This window comes from Lepidothrix coronata, unplaced genomic scaffold (assembly GCF_001604755.1).
Source record: "Lepidothrix coronata isolate B3197 unplaced genomic scaffold, Lepidothrix_coronata-1.0 Scaffold97, whole genome shotgun sequence".
Classification (NCBI taxonomy): domain Eukaryota; kingdom Metazoa; phylum Chordata; class Aves; order Passeriformes; family Pipridae; genus Lepidothrix; species Lepidothrix coronata.
This window is the reverse complement of record NW_016690277.1, coordinates 1,694,475-1,718,206: the sequence shown is the minus strand read 5'-3', so window position 1 is coordinate 1,718,206 and position 23,732 is coordinate 1,694,475. Positions and strand designations below refer to the sequence as shown.

Here is a 23,732-nt window from a genome sequence, read left to right as displayed (position 1 = left end):
CATAATACAGTAAACAAAGCTCAGAAACAACATATGCCACAGCCATATGCAGAGAAGCCAAGGAAGCAGGGACAGCAGCCTGTGCAGCAGGGCAGCAGCCACACACCACCAAGAGGACACAAAGAGCACAGGAAAGGTATGAGGGCAGCATTCTTTCAGGCACTTGCAGCGCTGATATCAAAATCCTCACGGCTCCTCCTGCTGATGCTCCCGGAACCACCTGTCCTTACGAGGACCAGCTGTGCTGGGCACCCGCGGCCATCCCAGCCCGGGGTCCCTCTGTGCAGAGGCAGCCCCGGGACTGTTCCGTGCCCTCTGTGCTGCAGGGTGAGCGAGGACAGCACTGAAATAGGCTCTGGGTCCTTTTCTTCTGCAGCCACCGAGGATCATCATCTCTTCACCTGTCTGTGCACCTCTAGAGCCCAAAAAACGGTCCTGCACAGTGGTCTGGGTCCAGCTGTTCTAAGGAAGGTCGCCTTCGAGCAGTGTTTTGGTGTCACTGCACACTGACAGTCTCAGTTGTTCCACACTCCCTAGGGAAGGGGCTGTGGCTGTACAGCACTGCAGGGCAGTGGCAGTTGCAGCCTTGCAGGGGCACAAAGCCACCAGCACCCCCCCCACAGTGTCTACCAAAAAAGGTGCTGGACCATGGGATGAGCAGGGGATGTTTAAACTGACCCAGTGCTGGAGGACAGCAGGCTGGCTTCCCAAACACCACCACCACACCAGGCAGGGGAAGGGAGCCTACACATGCCCCCCTGCTGCTTTGGAGCTGTTCAGGCCACTACTACTAGTTACTTCAAAGACTAATAGTTTAGATGAAACCTGAAATAAGTTTTCTTAAAATAATATTAAACAATGGTTTGGGGTTGGTTTTTTTTTTGAGAGAGTTTTATTAAATATACTACATCAATATCTTGTACTCCATAATCTTTTCACCACTCATAGACTGACTTGCTTAAAAATGTATTTTTTAGAAAAACATCTGCAAAATTAAACCTAAAAAAAGTACATATTACACACCTCTGGACAATCTGCATGTTAGCAAAGAATTCCTTTTATTATTCGACCCAAACAAGTACTTAAACAAGGAACATACTCATAAACAGGACACACTCCTTGATTATGGCACACCTCAAACTACTTGGACTAAAGGAAAACTAGTGCAATTGTTTAATTGCATCTAACAACAGAACAATAAAAATGAATTTGTATTCCTTTGTTTTTGTATTTTTTTTTTTCCAAACCCATTCTATTTGTTCTCTTCCCGCCACAACAAAACCTCCAGTGGTTAGTCCTGGAGATTACTCAGGAGTCCTTACACTGCATGAAGCAAACTTCCCATGGGCTGATCCATGTTTACACAGAAGCATGCAAAGGAGGATACTGCAGTATTTGCAATGCAAATCTATTAAATACGTTACAACTGAACAACAAGGTGTCCCTTTAACACTGCAATTCTAGAGCCTTTATCTGTGGTGGAAGTTTCCAGTGTATGAATTATAAAACAGCATACAATTTCAGAAACAGAAACAAGGAGTTTTGCAAATTGTTTGTGTTTTCAACTATGAAATCTTTCCGAGGGCCATGTCTAGCGCCGAAACCAAAGCCAGCTATTGAGTAGCCAGAAAGCTACAGTAATTGAGTACATGATCATTTCCCTCTTGGCTCGCTCTTTGTTCTCTTCTTCCAGAAGTTGTAGACGGCGATTAAGTTTGATTATCTAAAAACAAATAAAGGCTTTTAATACTTCATTAAAAGTGGCCAGACTTTTTAGAAGCTTCTGAATAACCACACAAGATTAGCATCCCAAAGAGATGGATGTTAAACAGTTGATAACTTGACTTTCTATCTTCAGATCTTGCTGCCCCTAGTAAGTAGGAACAGAAATGGAGTCAGATTCTCTAGATTCCCAGAACAATACAGGATATGTGAGGGCAGTCCAGCAGGGGCACAGAGAGGATCCCTTGCCATGCCTGTTACGGATACCTTTGCAGTCACACAAAAAACCTGTTACCCCATTTTACCACTACAGCTTTGTCTTAATATTGTCAACTACTGTGCTTTACGTACCTGTCTTCTTAAGGAAGCAGCATCCACAACTGTCATGTCATCTGGTGTTCCCTCGAGTGTCGTGTCGAAGTTGGTGAGACCATATCTGTCGAACAAAAAAGATGGCTTAGCTGTCTCAGCCACACAAAGATCAGCAAGTACCCTATTTTACCAACATTCCAGTAGATGTATTTCTTGGTGATGATGAAGAACTATAAAGGTTTTTTGCAGCTGTTGCAGGGCCATATTTCAATAGGATCCTAACTGAGTAAAGCACAAACGCATATGAAATGGGTAAGTGCTTCACTGAATCGGGGTTGACTGCTCTCCACATTTAAATATTTTTGAAGATTCTCCACACAGACAGACTTCTTGCTGACATACAGTTCCTCAAAAGACTTTCCACTTATTTAACTGATTCATGAAACCCGAACACTGCCTGAGCTAAAGCGCCAGCTGCAAGAGACCTGGCAACAGAGCAGAAATAACCAAATGGAGACTTGGAAAGAATTGGGTGTCTTATGCTCAGTACCTACTTAAATATCCCAAGGGGACATTTATTGAGATTAAGAACCTCAGTCACATTAATCTCAGTATTACAGGCAGAGAAGCTGGCAAATAAAGAGTGCAGTGCAGAATCACTCACTGCTTGCTGAACTTTGTGTGCATTAGAAAGTTTGTTCCCAGGGTACTCTCAGTTTATGTAGCAATTCAGAGAGAGCATTATTCTAACTCCAGGGCAAGGTAATTAAATACAGAACATTTATTATCAGTTGGCAAGTGGCAGAAAGTCTACACAGAGTATGTGTTTTGATCATCGAAGTGCTACCTCTTAATCAGATTTGTTTCCAACAACTAACAGGTAAATCCACCTGTTAGGATCCTCCACCTACCCTTGAGCTTCTCACTTTCTATCTTAAACCTGTTTTCAATTTTAGCTCCCCTTGACTTGCTTTCTCATTAGGACCCATGAACAATTGCTGCAAACAGCTTAGGAAATGGAACAAAATAATGTCAAGGCTACCAAATTCACAACAAACACACCTAAAAGAATGTTTAACATTTAATGACAGCTAATGGTCAACTAAGGAGAATATGAGTAGAATGCACTTAAGTGCAGAAACTACTTTTGCACTTTATGTTCTTTCATCACTTTCAGGAAACTTCTCTAGAATGCCCTTAGCTCAGGCAACACCCTCTCCCCCAAACAGACAAATTGTCAAGTTTCCATATATCACTGTTTGTTAATAAATTGTTTCTTAATAGGAATTGCTATTTCTAGGTCAGAATTGCATTAGTCTGGACTTAAAATAAATATGAGATCCTTGAGCTTTGCACACTCAAAAAAATAAATCGAGTTCTCCTTACTCTACAGGTCCTCTGAAATCCAAAGAGATTTCTGATGAGGGTCTTCTCATGGCCAATTTTTTATTTGTAGTACATGGTAAAAAATTTAGAAAATTCCACCATATCTACAGCACAGTTGTCCTTCACCATCTCCTGAGACAGGCAGGGAGGCTCAGCATTTCAGTGAGATGGGCATGGCTCCCTCCCAGGTCACACCAATTTAATATAAAGTCACAGTGTATCACTGCTGCTCTACCAACTTCCAAACCATTCCAGATATTATATTAAGAGGGTTACCAGAATGAAATCCCTTGAGATATCTCTTGGACCATTCCAAAAACTGAATTATGGAGTTACAGAATAGTCACCTGCTTGAATCCAGTTTCCATTTAAGCCTAAATCTAACCTCCATTTCTATGAAAACATGGAATTGTAAACAGCAAATGGAAACAACAGATGTAGAAGGGACTATTTTTTTCCATCATTCTGCCCACGAGATTATGTGTCACTCTTACATCCAGTTCCACTGAAACAATGTCAATCTGCCAGGACAATGGCAGGGAAAAGGCATCCAGCCACAACTAACAGTCACAGGCATGTTACTGAGAACACCCGTGAAAATTAGGTGATATAAGGCCAAATTTTCTAGCAAGCTCATTACTAAATAGCAAATATCTTAACTGTACTGCCAATGTAATTTCAGAGCCTCCTCTCACACATTAGTCTGAGTCAGAATTCTGCAGCATGTTGTATCTATTGGACAACTGAGGCCTGTGCAGGTGACTTGGATGGGTAAGGAATAAAGGCCTGAAATATCTCAAGAGTTGAGAGGGAGCACAAAAAATATTGTGTTTTAAAATAAGATCACTAGAAAGAGGGAAACAGAAACCTGAATTTTAGAATCTAAATTAGGGGGTCATGACTAACAAAAAAATACTCTTTACCTGGTGTTGTCATGATGAGGGTTAGAGGAAGTGGTAGCAGCTGACCCACCACGTAACACTGGCCTACAGCAGGTTTGTGTAGACAGAAAGCATGAGACAGAGATAAGAGGTAAAACACACAGAACAAAGGAACTTCAAAATACTTCCACATATACTCTATAATGTTTTAATACAATATACCTTCTATTTATTTTCTTGTAAATTGCACTTTCATATTCTTCTTATCAAATTTAGTCAACACTGAATGTTTTTGCAGCTAAGAAGTGTAACAAGTTTTTGATGATACAGCTTCATTTATGGAAGACAAACTAGTGGAATAGAAATTTAGGTGGAGATTATCAGCCTTATAAATAACCATGGGAAACTTCCAGTTAAGAAAACAACAAAAAAATACCCCTCGAAACTAAAAATCTCACCCAACAGCAATGGGTAAACAATAAATGTATTTACACATACTTTTTAAAGCCCTTTTAATCACCCTATCCTCCCTCTAGGGAAAGGGGAGATTTGTCTTTTCTGTAGTTATCTATGCTAGATATAATTAAGATATAATTAGAACACCTGGGTTAGTACCTAAGGACCATGGATAGTCTGAAGAGAGGTACACCTCTCCAGGAAGAAGTGACTACAAGGTTCAAGCAGCTGTATGAACATCTTTGTAAGTGTTGCTCTTTAAATTTCTTTTTCTTTTTCTTCCTAGGCAAAGGGGAAGGAAAAGTAGGGCTTTTTAAGTTGCTTCAACTCTGTAATATACATTAGGTTTGCAGTAAGAAGCTCCTATATTGCAGTTTACAGAAGAGGTGAATACCAGCAGTACCTTCTGACCAAGCTGGTACTGTGTTTTCAGTGCCTCTGGTAATGAGACATTAGTGTTGCACATCACAGATGTGGAACAAACTGTTCAGGAGCCTGAAATCCCTTTTGTTTTCTCAATGCCAACTGGAGATACTTGTACCATGCAATTAACCCACGTATACTGCAGGCTGTAACATTAAACACAGAGAGAACCTTGGTATGAAGATCTTTACAGCAGGTACATGTAAGAGGCAGAGCTCTGGTGCTTAGGTAGCTGGGAGAACACTGGCCTGGCCTGAAAACCAGCAAGGACCATGCAAAAATATCACAACCACGAGTTTCACTTAAAAGGATCAGGATCTGGGAGCCTTGGCAAACTCTGCTACCTGATGCAATACTTACTAGGACTAGGTCCTACTCTAGTCAGCACCATAAATGCATACCACAGTGTTCTTCCCTCTAGTACTTAAGATAAGCCAGCATGATGTGTTTTACAAAACAGGAAGCCCCATTTCCAGTACACACACTAACAGAATATTCTTACCTAAATGCATGAGGTCTTCCAAAAAGTTACCAAAGAAAAAGGTATTCCTAATAAGAGCAATAATTCAGGTAGCCTGAAGTATTCACTGACAGATGCTACAACTACATACTTTAGGAAGTGTAAGAAATGGAGCAAACAGCAGCTATGGAAAAGGTCCCAGAATTTCTCTGCCAACAAAAGTCACCTGTAACTAACTGGCAGATATGGGAATGCCAGTGTGCCAGTATCCAGCACGCATTTCCCACACCATTGTCCCACAGGACAACATCTGGAATTCATGTAATGAGAACAAAAGGTCTCAAATGCTCTCTAAACTGAGCCTTCTGTGCTATTTTTCGGCAGAGTTTTACAGATGTTGTAGAATTAATGACTATTAATTCACAATACCCTTTCCAAGGAAAGCCACAGGCTTGGAGGCAGTTGAGAGCTACAGCAAGGCACAAACCCAGAGCACTCTGGGATCTGTATAAGTCTTTAATCCCACTTTCCAACACAGCCAGGCTGTTGGGAAGCTGCATGTGATTTCTTCCTTTTCTTTGCAGTTCACATTTTTTCTTTACAGGCGGACCCAAAAGGAACACCACAATATTCCCCTACCTCTCCTGCACTCCTTGTTTGGTTTTATATATCAGAGTTGATTATACAGATCTCATAACTGAGATCACCTTACCCCAAAATCAGCAGCAAGTTTTTTGTTAAATACAGAATGTGCAAGTATAATAACAGAAAGCTATTAAATACATGGCCTTCTTTAAAAAGAAGTGTACCATAGAACTTTGAGTTTTCTGGCTACTTCTGTGAATTCCATCCTAAACATTAATGCATGAACAGAAGAAGCCATAGCTCCAAGGTCATGTGTACTCCCTGCAAATACAGCATCAGCCTGAAACTTGAGGGGAATGCACAATAATACAATTTAATAACAGTGGGAAAAGTGGCACTAAGGCAACGACCAACTAAGCCTGGTCTGTCTTCTGCTGGTTAGAGCAGAGCGTGCAACAGGAATACCACAGTGAGGATGGAATCAAACACATGGGCTGGGAGGAAAACAGCAAAGTGTGGACAATCTCAGTACCTGGGTCCAACCTGCACCACTCCTGTGCCTGCACACAGGGGACTGAGACCAGCACACACCCTCTGCTCAGCAGAGGCAGTACCTGTGTTCATCTCTTGCTGTACTTAAAAGCACCTCTGGAAGTCTCGCAGAAGCCATAAGAATGGGCAGTAGGACTTGATGGACAAGTTCTGGACATGAACTGGGTAAGCTTCTAAAGTACAGAGAGGACAGTGACTGGATCAAACTGCTCTCCTTGCCTGCCTCAGTGCTACAAGCAGTTACTTCAAACAGCAATAGCTACTGCTTTTCCAGCCTCCTTCACACCTGCAGACCCACTTCATTTTCTTCGGAAATTACCCCAGTCCAAAGTCAGATGTAGCCCTCTCGGACAGCCTTAACTTGCATCTCATTTTATTTCTACAATGAAAAATATAATTAATTTTCTCAATATAAAAAATAATCTTGTTACATGTCAGGACAAGATTATGTGGGTGAAGTTTGGCATTTAAAAAGGATGGTGGCTTTTTAGAAGAGATATCATAAAGGAAATATTAAGTTTGCATGCTTTTTTCTCATAAATAAAAAGGTACTGACCCAAGAGATGAAGAACACTTTAGATAAAGTACAGATTCCAACACAACTCTATACGGATATGAAATTGCCTTTATTCCTGCATTTAAGACATCTCTAAAATCTCCTTAAATGCAGGGAGTTTTTTGGGGGCTTGTTGGTTTGGTTGGTTTGGGATTCTTTTTGTTGCCTAGAGCATAAAGGATCAGTCTTTGAAGGGCACTCAACAGGGGTAGGCCCTACAGTCATTTGAAAGAAATTGAAACAGAAAAAGGGTTAGAAAACAAAACTGACCTATTGTCCTTGTCCAAGCTGAAGGAAATGCAAGAGTAAACAGACAGTGTAAACAGTGATCATTAAATTGTTGCTCATTTAAATAACCATTATGTGAGTAGTGCTGGCTGAACTAGGCATAACTCATTCTCTGCAGCAGGACAATCAGCACCTACCGTTAGCAGTTTTAGTGGATTGGAAAATGTTTGGGGAAAAAAAAAAAAAAAGACAAGCCATGAAACAAGTTAAAAATATTTCCAGTGAGTAACCCACAGCCAGATCTTGTTAACTTTAAAAGATCCCTTCTAGCATTAAGCATAACATGTTAAAAGAGATAAGGTTTTGAGATAGAAAGCACATTACACAGAGCAAAAGAACAGAGTGCAGGTTTGGAGCAATTTAAAATGAACAATATTTTGCAACCATGCAAGTGGATCATCCAAATTTCACATTCCTACGCCAGATGTAATGGTGGGTGTCTGAACACCCAGCCACAAAGAATACACTTCCACCTTATTGAAGAGTTCATTCGTTTGGCACCTATTTGTCCATAGGTGACTAGAAACAGGTTTCCCATTCCTTCTAGGAAGGTTAGTGAGAAAACCTCAAAAATTAACCCAAACCAGGGTAAGTAATGCAGCTTTTGAAGTATTCAGTATTCTTGAAATTTTCCGATAATGGAAGTAAGCTGAAAGTGTATGTATGCACATGTGTTTTTGTTTTCCAGACTCCAAGAAAACATAGGCATGAACGTGCGTAACGGAAGCCAGGAATAAAACCTGTAGCTCCACTGCAGACTGAGAAAAGGACTAGAATTTCAATCTACATTTTAACAAGGATTCTTGGCACAGTATCTGTAAGTGCTACTGTTCACAGACAGTACAATTCCTCCTTATCTGGGAGATTTAGTTTAGTAAAACAAACGTGTAATTCCATCTCATTTTAATATTGAAAAGGAAAAGAAGTTATTGATGCCCAACTCTTGACAGGCATCAAAATTTTAACAGCTACAGTTAAGGACTGCAGAATTTCACCGGGAACTATGCAGCTAATTTTGTTTGCTTGATTTTTTTGAGTCCCAGTTTAAGAACATAAAGACTAGCAAGACTGGAGTTCTCTACAATTCAGGGATGTTAATATGGGCATTTATTTACTGTCAGATCAGCAAACATGGTGAGCTATCAGAGGTGCCAGTTTGGCAAGTGACTGCAAACACACAGACATTCACAGTAAGATTGGCTTGATAGTCACAATTCATTACCAAAACAACCAGGAAGCAAATAATTTAACTTCACACTACAAATATTAAGTGTGCTGCTGGGATATCAGCAGAGGCAGATGGCAAATTTCAAAGAACTTGCTAGCACAGGCCACACTGAAGGGCTGCAGGAGCAATGTGCAGTTCCTCCCAATGTTCTTGCCAATTATCTTCTCTAATTCAGCCTCTTGGCAAGCCCAGAGGTCTGAGATAACCCTACACTAGAGACTGTCTGCAATTCTTACCTGAATTTCTGTGCTAGCATACTACTGAAACGAAAATTGCTTTTGGTAAATTACCATTGCCATTATCAGTTATTGTAAATGTCTCTATAGTGTTAAACATGCCATTCTTGTAGTGCTTACAAGTGCCAAATCACAGCAGTCCAGGGATGCATCAAGTGGGCAAAACTCCACTGAAGAGAATGGAAGTACAGGGGTTGCCACGAGGCTTGTTCTGGCTCATCACCTCTCAAAGTGCCAGGTTATCCATAAAACCAGAGACAGCAATAATCAGAGGAGTAACCAGCTTCTCAGTGTTCATTCCCTTTCTTGCTCTCAGCATCCAAAGTGGCCACCATCAGTCAGGTGTCAGCCAGAGATAACTATTCCCAATATAAACTGAAACAGCTTCAAGTCTTGACACATTACCAAAAGCAGCATCTACAATGCCTTGCATGATATTCTGCCCTGTTTCTGCACATTTGTTTTAATGCTTTATGACAACATCAACCCAATCTTATTGACTTGCACCACTGCTCACCAACAGAAAAGCAGAAGACAAGGCTAGTAAATTTGCAGGCTCAGGGTCAAGTGTTAATTGCAGAAAACGCTGACAATCTCAGAAGAGCAAAACCACCTGCAGCCACAGGCTAACCCTTCCTATTTTGATTTTTATTTGCAAGGGAACCAAAACAACCCTATATTTGAAACAGAAGCATTTTGAAATGTGAATTTTGGACATTTAAATTGCTTATGAAGAGTGAAAGCAAAGGAAAGCAAAAGCAAATATTTTCATCTCATTATTTTGTAAACAGAAACCAAACTCCACTAAAAAGGAGAACAGAAAAAAAAAAAAAAAGAAGCAGCAAAAGCTGGCAAGAACCAGTGACAACCAATCACCTGCGGTTTTCATCCAGCACATCCAAGACCTGCTGGTAAGCCCTACGAGTGGAAGACTGGATAAACGACAAAATGCCACGAGCAGAGTAAAGATTAGTTCCGTCTTCAGGTAACATATTGGGAGGACAGACACGAGCCTGTTGCAGTGATGGTGTCACACTGTTTGTATAAGCACAGTAAATGAAGAGAGAAATACTGTAGTCAGATTTTAAATTAAAAAAAAAAAGCTTTTCAGACAGACCCCATTCCAAAATGCTTATTGCTTGCTTTTGGTTTACCCTTCTCCCACCATTATAAGGTAACACTCTCAAATTTTAGTAGTGAGGGGATTATGAGCTACATTCACATATGTTCTTTAGAAACAAATACATGTAATCCAAGGACACAGTTTTGATCTGTTATACAAGTTAGTTTTAGAAAGTGCTTGTACAGCTAAATCTGTACCTGTTGAAGTCAGTATTCAAGTCCCCAGTGACATCAATGAGAACTGTCTTAAAAAGCATTAGCATTTTAAGAAAATCCTACACAATCTCTTTTAAAAACACAAGCCTTTTTCAATAGGGAGAATCTCACATAGAGCCCCTTCAATAAAATTGTTTTGAAGCTGTGATGAAAGATCAAGATGATATTTTGGTTTGCACATAAACAAGTTTAAAGGCAACTACAACAAATTCAAAAAATAACACAAAATTCATATCCCAGTGAAAAAAATTACATGATCTAACTTGTTGACTGTGATGCAAAAAATATTACTTAAAATATGCGGGACTGAAATTCAAACATGATCATTTGGATTATACAAACCTTGTCTATCAGAGAGAAACTAGTTTTGATAAACTGCCTGTGATTTCCTCATGTTTCTTCACATTCAAACTGACTTTATCCACATTTTTGTACACATATAAAGGCTCTTTATTTTTTTTAATCTGGAAACTTTAATTAAAGGTGAGATGCTTTTTTAATAGGAAGAAATTTGTGTTAACTTAATTGTACATATTAACACAAATGCAAACCAAGTGTAAGCCACTGTAGCCTTTAAATATTGGGATAGTTTTTATTCCTAGATTAGCACCCATAACTCAACACATTTCCTTGCCCCTCGTGCTTTGCTCCAACAGCTTTTGGGTTTAGAATGTCAATCTTTCTGCCCCTGGCACTTTTAGTAAAACATTAGTGGCTGAGTGCTTGGAAGCTGGTTTGATATTTGGATAATCTCTAGCTGGGTGAGAATTCTATGGATACTCTCACACTGAACAGAGTTGCTCTGCAACTGGCTGGCACCAAGATCACAAAATCGAGCAAGAAAGAAAAATCAGTTGAACAGACTGATTGAAAACACGTTACAGGAATGTCACTTCATCTACAGCAGAGTTCAGCCATCCTGTGCTTCAAAGGAACTCAAAGACTGCAGTGACTGGTGCCTGACTGACACTGGGCATTGTTTATTACCTGAACTGCAGATAACCTTTTCATGCTGCCCTAGAGTACATTTGGACAACAGCAAGTAAGAAGAAGGATACAACAGTAAATAACTATCGCTTCTCTACAGCTTTTATTGTTCTCCAGGACTTGCAGAGTTTACCTTTCTCCTCTATTTATGGTGACTTCTACCTTGCAATCAATGATAGTGGTCACACCTACACATTCTACTCTTGAATTGTGCTGGAAATGCCAATGATCACTAGAAAAATATCAAGTAGGGGCAAGTATTGAAATATTGCCACTAAAGGGAATTTATGAGAATTTTTACTCCTTGTGGATTTGCTGGCTTGAGGCAATCAAGGGAGGAGCTTAAAGCTTGAATGCACAGTATGTTTTACTTCAAAAGCAATTTTTCCTGTTCATCACGTCAGATATGCACAGCATAGGCTGAAAGATAGTTTTGCAAAGAGTATTTAGACATACTGCAAAATAGATGACTTTGTGGAATTCCTGTTGCCCAGAATGGTATCACCATAAATACCACAGTAATGTTATTTGCACACAAAGACTTCTGTAGATACTAAAAGTATTTTAAGAAGTGAAAAAAAACAAACCTAATTTAACAACAACTATATAAAATTCCCTAGAACTAAGTTACATGTGCTGATTAAATTCAAAGTGTATATAATGAGGAAGGATCAAAAATTGAGAATAATTCCATGAAGAGCACAAATGCCAGGGAGAGAGAAGCCAAATTTTTCTTCCATCTTCTTTTTTCAGGGTTTGAAATTTATGTCCTGTAAACATATAGGACTCCTTTGAACTATGTCAGAGACCATAGAGAAGAAATATTATAAAGCAATTATCTGATATACAAATCAGCCCAGACGACAAAAGAAAAAAAATCTCTAACATATACCTCGTATGAGCATGTATCATTGTTGTGGCTATGCCTCTTCTCCATTTCTAGTTAAATGGTCTTAGTTTTAGGTATAACTTTGTTTCAGATTTCTGAAAAGTGGCTCCAGCCACTTATTTTACCACTCCCTGGTTACCAACACCAGTCAATTCCAGAGTTTGGAACCAAACCAAACGGCATGGAATTACAGGCATTACTATGAAACTGTACATTCTGCTATATGCTGAGTTCTTAGCTTAGCAGTAATCTCTCCTAAAACTTTTCAAAGCATTTGTGATGTACACAGGCTTTATTTCAGGTATTTCTCTGACTTGCAGTTCTGGAAGTATGGAATGAGAGGTAAACAGATTTAACTAGTTAAGGTTACTTTAAATTCAGGCACATAGACAGACTGTATTCTTTTAAAGACATGCACACAATCACCTTTTCTCCATGATTTGCATGAAGAACAGAATTTCTCAAACCGTGAAAATGAACTCTTTAGAGAGATGTTTTTCTAAGGAAAAGGCTGGAACACAAAAAAAATTAAGTGCTGTCCACTTTTCCATGCACTCTCGGTGATTTGGTGACTTCCAATACAGAAGTGGAATCCCTGCATTCAACATTGCCTGGCAACGACCAGCAAAATGCTTGGTTTCTCCAGCTATTCAAAACCAGCCAAAGAACAAAGAGTCAAACAAACTACTTTGAAATTTAATTTTTTTTACTGTCCTTTTCATTGGCTGTCAGGTATTTTTCCCTATGCTCTTTACGGGGGGAAATGATACGGCCAAGTTTGAGAAACCCTGAAGCAAAATTAGAAACCACACATTCAGTGTAGCAAAGGCTGTTTCAAATTTTATCTTCTAAACTACAGATACTTAGTCAGAATATTAGTATTGCAGAGAGCTACGTAATTAAAAACACTCTTGATTTTCATATACCAGGTAACATTTAGGCTTACGTGCAATCCTTAGTCGAAAGAGGTGACTGGAACCGTGGCATTTTATTTCTTGGGACAGTATCTGATCTGTGCCACCTTGAATAATAATTGTAATCTCTTAAGTAAGCATCCTTATAAATAGAGGGATTGTAATTTAGAGAGCTGTCACTATTGCTATGCAGACAGTTACTGTACCAGCAGGTACCTACTTGTTAGTCTCAGGTTTTCTAAGAGCATTTGGGAATTACTGTCTTTAGTGAAGCCTAAGTGCCAAAAAATTCTCAGAACTGTCTCTGCATGCAACTGGATGACAAGAAAGGTAACAGAAGAGAAACTACTTGTTCCATATGGAGAACACTGTGATAGGGAGCCCAGCCAACTCTGCTTCCATCTGACAATCTATTCCAGAATATTTAATTTTGTCACTTTGTAAGCCAAGCACTGGAATTGCACGCAGTACATCTGAATATTTTGTCCAAGGAGGACAACAGTGCACTAGATTAAAACTTCAGAATCATAGTCTTATTTAGAAAACAAAGGCATTGAAAGGCAGTGCTCCCTGTGCCTTTTAATGGAGTCCTCATCACAGCATCTGAGCTGACTATCATGTCTGTCAGGGAGTTGAATCAAGGAGGTAAGAGAAACAAGTGTTTAAAAAAAAGGTTTTGGGTTTTGTACAGGAATTTAATATTTCAAATAAAACGCGGACTTTCCTATTTGAAGGTGTGAACTAGACTCACACAAGCACAGGAATAAAGAGCTGATCTTTGTCAAGTTACAGCACCATAGCATGTTACTGCAGAAGTAAATTATGTAGACATGATATGAATTCACAAGTCAAGCCAGTTTTGATGAAGCAGCAATGTATCATTACAGTAATTATAACAAAGGCTATTTTTTTCAGCCAACAACACTAGATGTAAGAACTTTAGGTGCAGTAAGTTTCTTATAGCTCTGTACCATTGGAAGATATAGTATTTCTAGATAGTAAAGAAATTTCGAGGTGATATAAATGAGGTAACAGGTGCACAACTATTTTTCTGTAGTATAAAGATTACATTTACATGTATTTACATTTACTGCACTTGTGTGAGCCACACAAGTTCCCCTGGGAACATGGTATTTCAGCAACCTGAATTCACAGAACACTCTCCTGGAGTGAGCCAGTCCAGAGTCACATTCTCCACTTGGAGACTGACAAAATCTAGATGAGGGAGAAACATCCATAGCATGTTCAAAGCAATTTCGTCTTTTGTATTGTACCAAGTCAGAAGAAGCAATTATGTCAGAGAAAGAAGCAATTTCTAGGAACCTCAGTGATTTCAAGGCTTGTGATCTACACTCGAGACACAGCATAACTTCTCTCATAAGGAAACAAGAACTTGGGAGGACAAGAGAAAAATGAATTTCTACTAAAATGCACCATCTGCAGGTCAGCAAGTGTGGAATGCTGCAGTGGGGAAGGATAGCTTCTTCCACATGGGCAGCAGAGAGTGTGGATACAGCAGGGTCACTATCAGCTAGCTGGGATTTTTCATGCAAGCAAGAGAAGAGATCCTGGATCAATCCAAAGGACATGCATAATGTAAAGTGCTTGGCACTGGAAGTTTGATTTATGTGATAGACCTTATGCAAGGACTACCATGGGTATCGAGAGCCAAACTACTCTCCAGGGGTGTCATAACTTCCTGGCTTTTGTAAATGATAAACTGAGTCACACCAGCTACCAGTTATATGTTCTTTGATCACATCCCTTTTAAATTTACAGGATTCCAGGTGCATATTGTATTGCTAAGCTTCTGAAGGACTGCTAGTAGATTCAAAAACTGTGACACCAAATAATATTCAGATCATTTTAAACCGGTAATTCTATACATAGCTACTGAGTGACAGCAAAGCACACAGGTGAGTTTTAGAGATTTAGGATTTCCACATTCAAGAAACCCCAACATGTGAGAAATCTAACAGCAACTGGATACATCCAGTCAAGAACTGATCTTGCTATTTCCTCAGATATCTGGCTGGGCAGACATGGCCCATGACTTTTGTAAGACTAAACTAACCTGGGAGCAAGTGTAAAGCAGTATCAAGGAATCACAAGAATTTCTGTACCATCTGTTCTTGCTTTAAGTGCAATACATCAAATATGTCAATACTGGCAAAGCAGCACCGGCAGCAGCAAAGGGATCAACGTTTTCCCAAGCAGCTTCCATCACAAAAAGACCATCATGTACCATGTGCAAGCCAGCAGACAGGCAAGAGAAAGCCATTCCTGCAGTGAAATTGCAGTATGTCTGGTTCAACAGGAGATAACTGGATAACTGATACCACAGGGAACTTGGGCATTTAGTAGGCTGATAGAACACCCAGAGACTGAGCTGAGCAGGAGATAAGGATGCAAATCTAGTTTTGCCAGCTCAGTGAATATGTCTGACTCTGCAGACTTGAGTGCCTAGACATGTGCAATCCATAAGCCTGTATGAACCAAAAGTCTGATTAAGAAGAGGAAGATATGAAACAACATTTCCATAAAGATGTGGAGGAAGAGAAGGAGACTTATGTCTGGAATGTGCAGAGTCCATTTCACTAGTTTTAGACAAGCTAACAGGTAGACAGGTATATAGTACACATAGTGCCCTTGCTCTAAATAGAAGAAAACAGGCATTTCTAGGGCATAATTCACTTGATCTACTTTAGATTAAAAATAGGTAGATCCAAAGTAGGTCATGTACTTATTTTCCTCATTACTGAATATTAAGTTTATGGTGATCTAGCAATACTGTTACACAGTCTACATTGGGACAAATGAATCCCATCTTTAAGTCTTAAATCTAAAATCTTTTCTAAGGCAAGTATTCCTTATGGCAGCTGTATTAAAACTCACAAATAAAAGATTCCTAAGTGTACATTGCAAAACCAGTTATTTCCAGGTGAAGAGATACTATCACTCAGAATAAACTGAGATTAATCAAAAGCTATCATATCCAATAAAAATTTACAGGCATGTATGTCTTCAGAAAGCACCCTAAGAATTACTACCTTGGATGGTAACAGTAGATGAAGTTTCCAATTCTAAATGCTACCTGCTATTTTGGTCTCAAAAGGTTAAGATATATACTGACAGATTCCAATATATTAAATATATTGATACCAAAGAAAAATTACTTATTCTAATATTTATGAGGAAACAAAAATACTCCTTCTTCTAAGAGTGAAAATCATTATAATATCAACAGTGAGAGAACTGGGAACATTTTGATGTACAAAAAACTCAATTTCCTGAAAATTCAGGGGAAAAAAATATTCTACCAACTCAGAAACTGAAAGATCTCCTGAAATAACAATTGATGGTAACTGGTGAAACTGTGAACTTACAAACACCCCCACCTATCCACTGCAAGAAAAGACTTCACAAATTACTCACCTCACTAAACAAAAAGCATAAGAATTAAGAAAAATGCTGGCCTTGTACTTGTTAAAATGATGTACTTGCCACAACATACAAAATATTAGTCGGAAAAAGCAAATAACAAGGAGATAAGGAACAAAGGAGGTGTGTAACAAAGCTCTAGCAGTGTCCCTGCACTCTGTTGCCCTACTCACATGGAGTCATTCCGGGCCAGTTGGCCGTTCTGCCGCGTGGCGTTTTCGCTCATGGAACGTTCTCTCTTCAGTCTTCCCACTGAGCGGACCTGCATCGAAGGGAGAGAGAGGGACATAAAAGAGTTCCAGGACACAATAATGTGCAGTGGAGGTCTGTAGGTTAGATCTGCCCTCAGATACAAAGGCATGTTTTCATGGGTTTCACAACGATAAGGAGGAAAACAACTGATGACAGGATCTGATGCTTGTACATGTAAAACCAAGCTCCAACCTTATTGCAATCCTGTTGTTATCTATCCATGTGATCTGATGCCAAAATGATGAACTGACAGAATTTTTAATAGTCTCTGGAGATATTCAAAAGCCCTCTGGACACAATCCTGAATAATGTGCTCTAGGAGCCCCTGCTTGCGTGGGAAGGTTGGACTAGATGACCTCCAGTGGTCCCTTCCAACCTTATCCATTCTGGGATTACTTCCTATCATGAGAGAGAAATGTATTTCTACTGTATTTTGTAAGTCTACAGAATATGGAGCTTCATAAATATTTTTCTGGTTTTAAGATGTCAATTAACCATCATTCACCTGGATGCCAGTGTCATACCATTCTATGAAGTTGGTTTTCAGAGTTTTAACAAAACTCATTAATTCTGTGTGGTGTTATATCATCCGGCCATGAACTACAGAGGTCAACTATGCACATTAAAAGAATGTGTAGTTCTCTAATCTGTTTTCTGATAATCTGTAAATTTAAAAAAAAAAATCTTGCAGTTTTCTCTTCATCAAAAGGATGGTTTTTTAAAAGTATTTTGAGTAGTTCTAACTATGGCTTTATTTTTGTAAGTACTGAGTAAGCCTACTGAGCATGGCAGTCCCATGCCATCTGCCACTTCAAAGGCATCATCAGAAGTACCACAGTGGTAATAAAAATATTTTTAGATTTTCCCAACTTATGCTAGCACCAAGTTGATCTTCACCACAGTAGAGAAATCACTGGTCATTTCACTTTGTTTAGTAGTAGAATGTTTCTCATCTAAGGAAAAAGCAAAAGAAGTACTGGCCTCTTCACTTTGAGGTGTCTGCTGTGGAGGTTTTTCTAGGTCCAAAAAATCTAGCGGTCGATCACTAAGAGAAATAACACGGGGAGGAGTTTTCAGTGCCAGTGGTTTGAATGGAGTAGATTGAAGAATGTCAAGGTCTGCTGGTCTGGAAAATGGAATGTCTTCACTATTACCTGCAAGAACATCAGTTGTCAATAGCAAGTAAACCGTTCTGAGGCCTGAGGGCCAACGCTAAAGTTCAAAAAGACATCACAGCAGTTACTTCCCTGGCCCACGCCAAATAATGAAGTATAACTTTCCTTAACAGGTCTTGTATGTTAAAAACTATTGGTAAAGCTCTCATAAAGACCACATTATTGACAATTATTTGAGCAGTTTCTCTGGGAACAACAATCCTGGGTAATCCTGAGCCACATCAACTGCTATTGCAAGTGAGAGCACTCAAGACAAGTCCTATTAACGGTGTATTTGACTGGGGATGTCAAGGCATAAAATATACATGTCACACATTTTGCAAATTGCAAGACCTTCAGCAGTTCCAGGTCTGTCGCTGTAAAGCCCATGACCATAAATACTATGTTGATAGAGTCCACCCAATAACAGATAGGTGCTTAACAGAATTAGAATTCTGATTATGATCAAACACATTTTGCATGACTAATATGTACAGCAGATCCCCAAAACTTGTTATAGTTACTTTACCTTAGAGTTAATTAATAAAAATTAGGTGTAAATCAATAAACATTACCTTTTTTCCTCTAAAAATGGTTTAGTAAGATGAAATGTCAGCAATTAAACCTTCTGTGCATAATAAATTCATTAACTGTCTCCATTAAAAGCTACACCAAAACTATTAATAAAACATTTTTAGAGTTTAAGAAACTTCCTATGTCAAAGTTAATGAGCATTAACTGTTTGAAAACCAGAGAGCATTTTACAGGTTTTTCTTTTAAAAATGCATCAATATATATTTTTTTCCATCCAGAAATTTGGGGAACTAATTTAAATTTTCACCTGCATTGAAATGCAGACATACCTGCCACTACAATCCGCTCTGGAACCTGCATAGTTACACTGGCATTTGGAAATCCTTCTGGGATGTCCTTTTCCAAGTCAGCATTTTGAGGAGCTACTTTGAGTTTTTCGGGGACCCTCATGCGCTGACTGATCCCTTCTGTGTATTCCATCTCATACTGAAGGCGGTTCATTTCTGCCATCTCGGCAGCTGGAGACGGGAATGCGGCTCCACTCATTCTGGGAAAAGAAAACCAAAAACTCTAAGAGCAATACAGGAAAGCAGCAGAAAGTATGTAAAGGAAGTGCTTTGTTCTTAGTACTAGGCAAGTGGTAGGGACTTATTTAAAGAAACAAATTATGCAGTAAAATTCATAGGAAGTGTAGTCTCAAAGTGCTGAGAGGTGCAGGTGATGAAAGAAGAACAAATTGATGCTGCAGACAATGCTCAGAGCTGCACTGAGGGTCCTCAAAGTGAGCCATGGCAAAAAAACCCCAAACCTAGAAATTCTGCATGTAAGGTATTATTCTTGCACTGGCTGGCAGAAAAAGAAAGACAAACAACCAACAAATCTCTGATAGGATTGATAGAAAATCTATTCAGAATTGGCAAGAAATCTAAGTTGTTGGTTTGCATTCACACAAATCCAGTGTGCTGGTATTTGAGAAAATTGCCAAAGCCTTACAAAGCTGCATGTTGAAACAGTGGAATGACAAAAGGATCAGCTTGGGCAGCAGCCTCCTGCTCACATTCAGTCATCCAGACCTCCCCCCGTCTCACAAGGACAAAGTTCCTATCAACAGCCTGTCAAATCAGCTTGAACACTGAGTACATTCATAACCATTCCCAATCACAGCAATTATGTGAACTTCTCACGTCTGTTTTTCTGTAAATTAAAATCTTACTTTTGCAGAACTGATACAAGACGAGGGAAGAGAGAACAAGACTTTATTTAAATTTAAAAGTGTTTGCCAATACTTTATAGATACATTTTCCTAGAAGAGGAGGGGGATTTCAACTGAAGCAGTGGGGGAGTTTCCTAGAAACTGGGCTGTGAGAAACTGATGTATTTGTTGTGAGCTGTGTCAAAGACCAAGATATCTGGGGTTTTGAAGATGGATTTAAGGTTGAGAGAAAAAGAAATCCTAGAGATGCACATGGAGGTGGGCTGGGAAGGGGCTGCTGATGGAAACTGCGGGCTGGAAAGGAACCTCAGAGGGCTGGGAGAAGTTGTTCACCTGGGCAGTGGCTGGTGGACCTTGCTGATGGCTCATTCTGAGATTATGGTTATGGACTCAGCTAAGAGAGACATTCTAAAGCTGCAGTTGGAGTGGGGCTGGAAAGGGGCTCCCAGAGTAAACAGTGAGCTGCAAGGAATTGGTTGTGGGAAATTTTTTATCCAGGCAATGGCTCAATGGCTGGGGGCCTTGCCAACAGCTCAGACTGAGATAATGGTTATTTTTAGGGTTAGGATTGGAAAAAAAAAATGATTCTAGACATATATGTGCACACACAATATGTAAATACAGTTTTCCCAGCAAACCTGCTTGTGGGAAGCATGGCTTACTGTAGCAGGACATCTTTTAGTGGTGTTGCTTAAGCAGTTTCCTAAATGAAGTGACCTATTCTGCCAAAAAGGCAGGGTTTGCCACTAATATTGCAACTACATTCTTTTCCTATTTTTGGCAGCAGGGCTCTGTCTGTTGCTGTGTGTGCACTTCCCTGAGCTGAACATGCAGAACTCTGAGCTCAGTGTGGAGACGCTGCGTGGCAGGTGAGGCAGCCCACAAGCCCTTCCTCCCACAGCACACACAAGCAACACCTTCCAGATTTATCAATAAAACCTTGAACTAACAGTAACCTTCAGACAACAAAGAAGCACACAGAAGGATCTGGACTGTGTAACACTTAAATGCACACACTGAGTATATTCAAGATGTGATCCACTTGGCAATCCATCCTGGAATCCTCAGCGTTATTTTCAAGACTTCCTATTACTATGGATCAAATGAAAGAATCTCATTAATCTCAAAGTCTCACTGGAGCACAGCAGGAAAACAAGTGATCAGGGACAAGGCAAGAATGTCATTGTTCTATGTAAACTTTAAAAAAAAATACTTATAAAGAAAATACCTGAAAATTTAATCCATCTGTATTAATTCTCACTATATTTATGTATCAAGTGAAATAAAGTTAACCCACTTTGTTAGAAATAAACACTTTGTAGGAGTTCAAGAGGTTCTTAAACTTCTCTGCCACTTCAAAGTTTTTAACCTTTCTCATGGAGTTTTTTCATCCTTTGATTTTGCAAGCTGGATTTGTCTCTCTTGCAGACATTGGCTGGATCAGCCAGTGACACAAAGAAAATAGTCTTCTGACATTTCCACATTCCAAACAGTGCTTTTCATTTGAAAACATTCTCTCTGATGAGAAAAGCATTCCCAGATTGAATAAAAACGTCAGAAAAAGAGACCAAATTTTAAGAAGAACTTAAAGTACCCAGAATATTGAGTGGCAGCACTTCAAGCACACTTATTGCTCACAGGACTTGACAAAAGGTGTTTCAGTGCTTGCCCACATTCTCATTTTGAAATACCTGTGCAGCTCCAATTTTGGCAATCAAGTATCCCTGCCCTGCAGCAGTGTTTGCACCACAGCTTCCCTACAACCTGGCATTGCTTTGGGACACAAGTTTACACCACAACTGTTTTCCAGTCGCAAGGTAAAACACACACAAAGCCATAATTAGAACAGTCACTTTATAAACTATACATTAAATAGCACTGTGTGGGTTTAGCTGTACTTTCCAAGGACCTATAGATGCAATACCTCAATGTCTTCCTACTCTTGCCTACTTCTTGTCTACTTTCAGTCACTGAGAACTGGATTTGCTGTCAAAGTGATTTCAGTTTTTGCTCCTTTTTACAAGAGAATAGCAAAACAAGAAATGGTGTGATTTCACCAACATAAAACTTAAAATATTTTAATGGAGCTTGAGAACAAAACAAACAAATGTTTTCTGTAATGTCTTTGTTACACAAAGCATTTTACAGAAAAACATTAATAATAAATCAGGGATAATGAGGATTTTAAAACTGATATTTACAGACCTAGGTAGCTCTTAAAGAGGCATGAGAATACGAGTCTGAGAACAATAAGACAATAAAAATACAATCACAGATACAGGATAAATAGACAGAAAGCAGCTGAAGTGCAAATGAGCATCAGTGGCATTTAATGAAAGAAGGCAGGGAGGGAAGAAATCCAGAGAAGGACAAAGGAAGAGACAGCAAGAGGCAAGGGGTAGGTACCTCCTTCTCCCTCTCCTAAAAAAGAACATCAACAGGAGAGATGAGGTGGAAGCAATGCATAAAAATGTTAGGGATGACTCTTTGCCAGCATTCTGGCAATAACCAAGCATTGGCCATATCTGTGCTGCAACAGGGAGTGTTCTGCACAGCGAGGAACCCGAGATACAGGATGAGCACTGGTAACAGTATATCTGTGCCAGCTCTGAGAGCAGGGCACGTTTTATAGCCGACACCAAACTGTAACTTCTCCAGCTACATTACTGTTTGTTCCTGATGTGGTTACTTTACAGCTCATCTGTTCATGTGCACATAAGCTGCAAAGTGGTCCTTTGGCAAGTGTCCACATATCCTCAGACAGGAAAAAAGGGGAAGAGGAGGACTTAAAGCAAAGTTAAGGCACGAATGAAGGACCCGAAGTACCTATTACAGGAGCCTAGAACTATCAGAACATGGATCACGGAGGCGGCGTGGGGCAGAGGCTGTGCTCTAACAAAGCACCGACAGAACAACCCGAGGGGAAGGAGCCCCAGGAGCAACCAAAGCTGTTCTGCACAGCACAGTCACAGGTGCTGAACTTCTAAAATACGCTGCCCTCTCTCCTCAGCACATGAACAAAACGCATCCATTATACACGAGGAAAGCTATGCGGTCACAAAACACTAAAGGCTGCGATCTTTCAGGTCTATTTTACTCCAGCTGAAGGTTTTAACACAAAATATTTTAATAGAAAAATAAAAATACTGAGGAACGTTAGGAGAAAAAAAACCGTCACTCTGAGAACCATTTCTCTGAAACACCCAAACATTCCCTGCGCTGCGGCGGCATTAAGAGCATTCCGCAGCAGACCGGGGGAAGGTCCTTCCTTCCCCTAAGGGAGGGTCGTCAGACGATAACGCCCGAAGGCAGAGGGGACCCCGCGGCCTCAGTGCCTCGAGTGTCCCCGTGAGGGCTGAGCGTCCAAACCCCCCCGGGCCGCTGCCGACCCCCAGCGCGGCGCTGCTCCCGCTGCCGAAAGGCTTCCAAGCACTGGGAGCGCCGGGAGCGCCCCCGGCACCGGGGACACACGGGCTGGGGGGCTCCGGCTGTGAGCGCGGAAAAGGGCCGGCTCTGGCCCGCGGGCAGGCCGAGCCCCCCACGCGGAGCTGGGGCGCTGCCGCCGCGCCCCGGGCGGTCCGTACTCACCCCGAGCGGCGCGGAGAGGCCGGGCAGCACTGCGGGCCCGGCCCGGTCCGGCCGGGGAGCGCTTCAGGCACCTCGGCTCCGCTCGGCGCTCCGCGGGTCAGCCGCCGAACGCGGCCTGTGCGTCCCCATCGGGCTTCCGTAAGAGCCGCGCGTCACGTGGCAGAGAGAGGGCGGAAGCGGCGCCCGGCGGTGCCTCACGTGCGAGGCTGCCCCGGGGCATCCATTTTTGGTGAGGGCGGGGGAGCCCCGCGCAGGCGCACTGCCGTGTCCCCGCCAAGGTCAGAGCTCCGGGCCGGGCAACACGGCTGGGACAGGGACACACTGGGCCGTAACCTTA

At 40.7% G+C, this 23,732-nt stretch overlaps 1 protein-coding gene across 7 annotated transcripts; it reads right to left on the bottom strand.

Annotated features, from left to right (window-relative positions):
- Window positions 1–873: 873 nt before the first annotated feature.
- Window positions 874–23,533, bottom strand: MFF (mitochondrial fission factor). Of its 7 annotated transcripts, XM_017822358.1 has the most exons (10): window positions 23,396–23,530; window positions 18,924–19,141; window positions 17,888–18,060; window positions 16,828–16,916; window positions 13,246–13,320; window positions 9,962–10,120; window positions 7,604–7,621; window positions 4,344–4,406; window positions 2,074–2,158; window positions 874–1,723 (listed from the first exon to the last, which is right to left on the bottom strand). In XM_017822358.1, the coding sequence occupies exons 2-10, from the start codon at window positions 19,138–19,140 to the stop codon at window positions 1,592–1,594; spliced, it is 1,011 nt and encodes a 336-aa protein (XP_017677847.1). In that variant the 5' UTR covers window position 19,141; window positions 23,396–23,530; the 3' UTR covers window positions 874–1,591. The 7 variants fall into 7 exon arrangements, with proteins under 7 accessions (XP_017677847.1, XP_017677850.1, XP_017677848.1 ...); XM_017822361.1 differs by lacking the exon at window positions 13,246–13,320 and having other exon boundaries at window positions 23,396–23,533; XM_017822359.1 differs by lacking the exon at window positions 7,604–7,621.
- Between the last annotated feature and the right edge of the window lie 199 nt (window positions 23,534–23,732).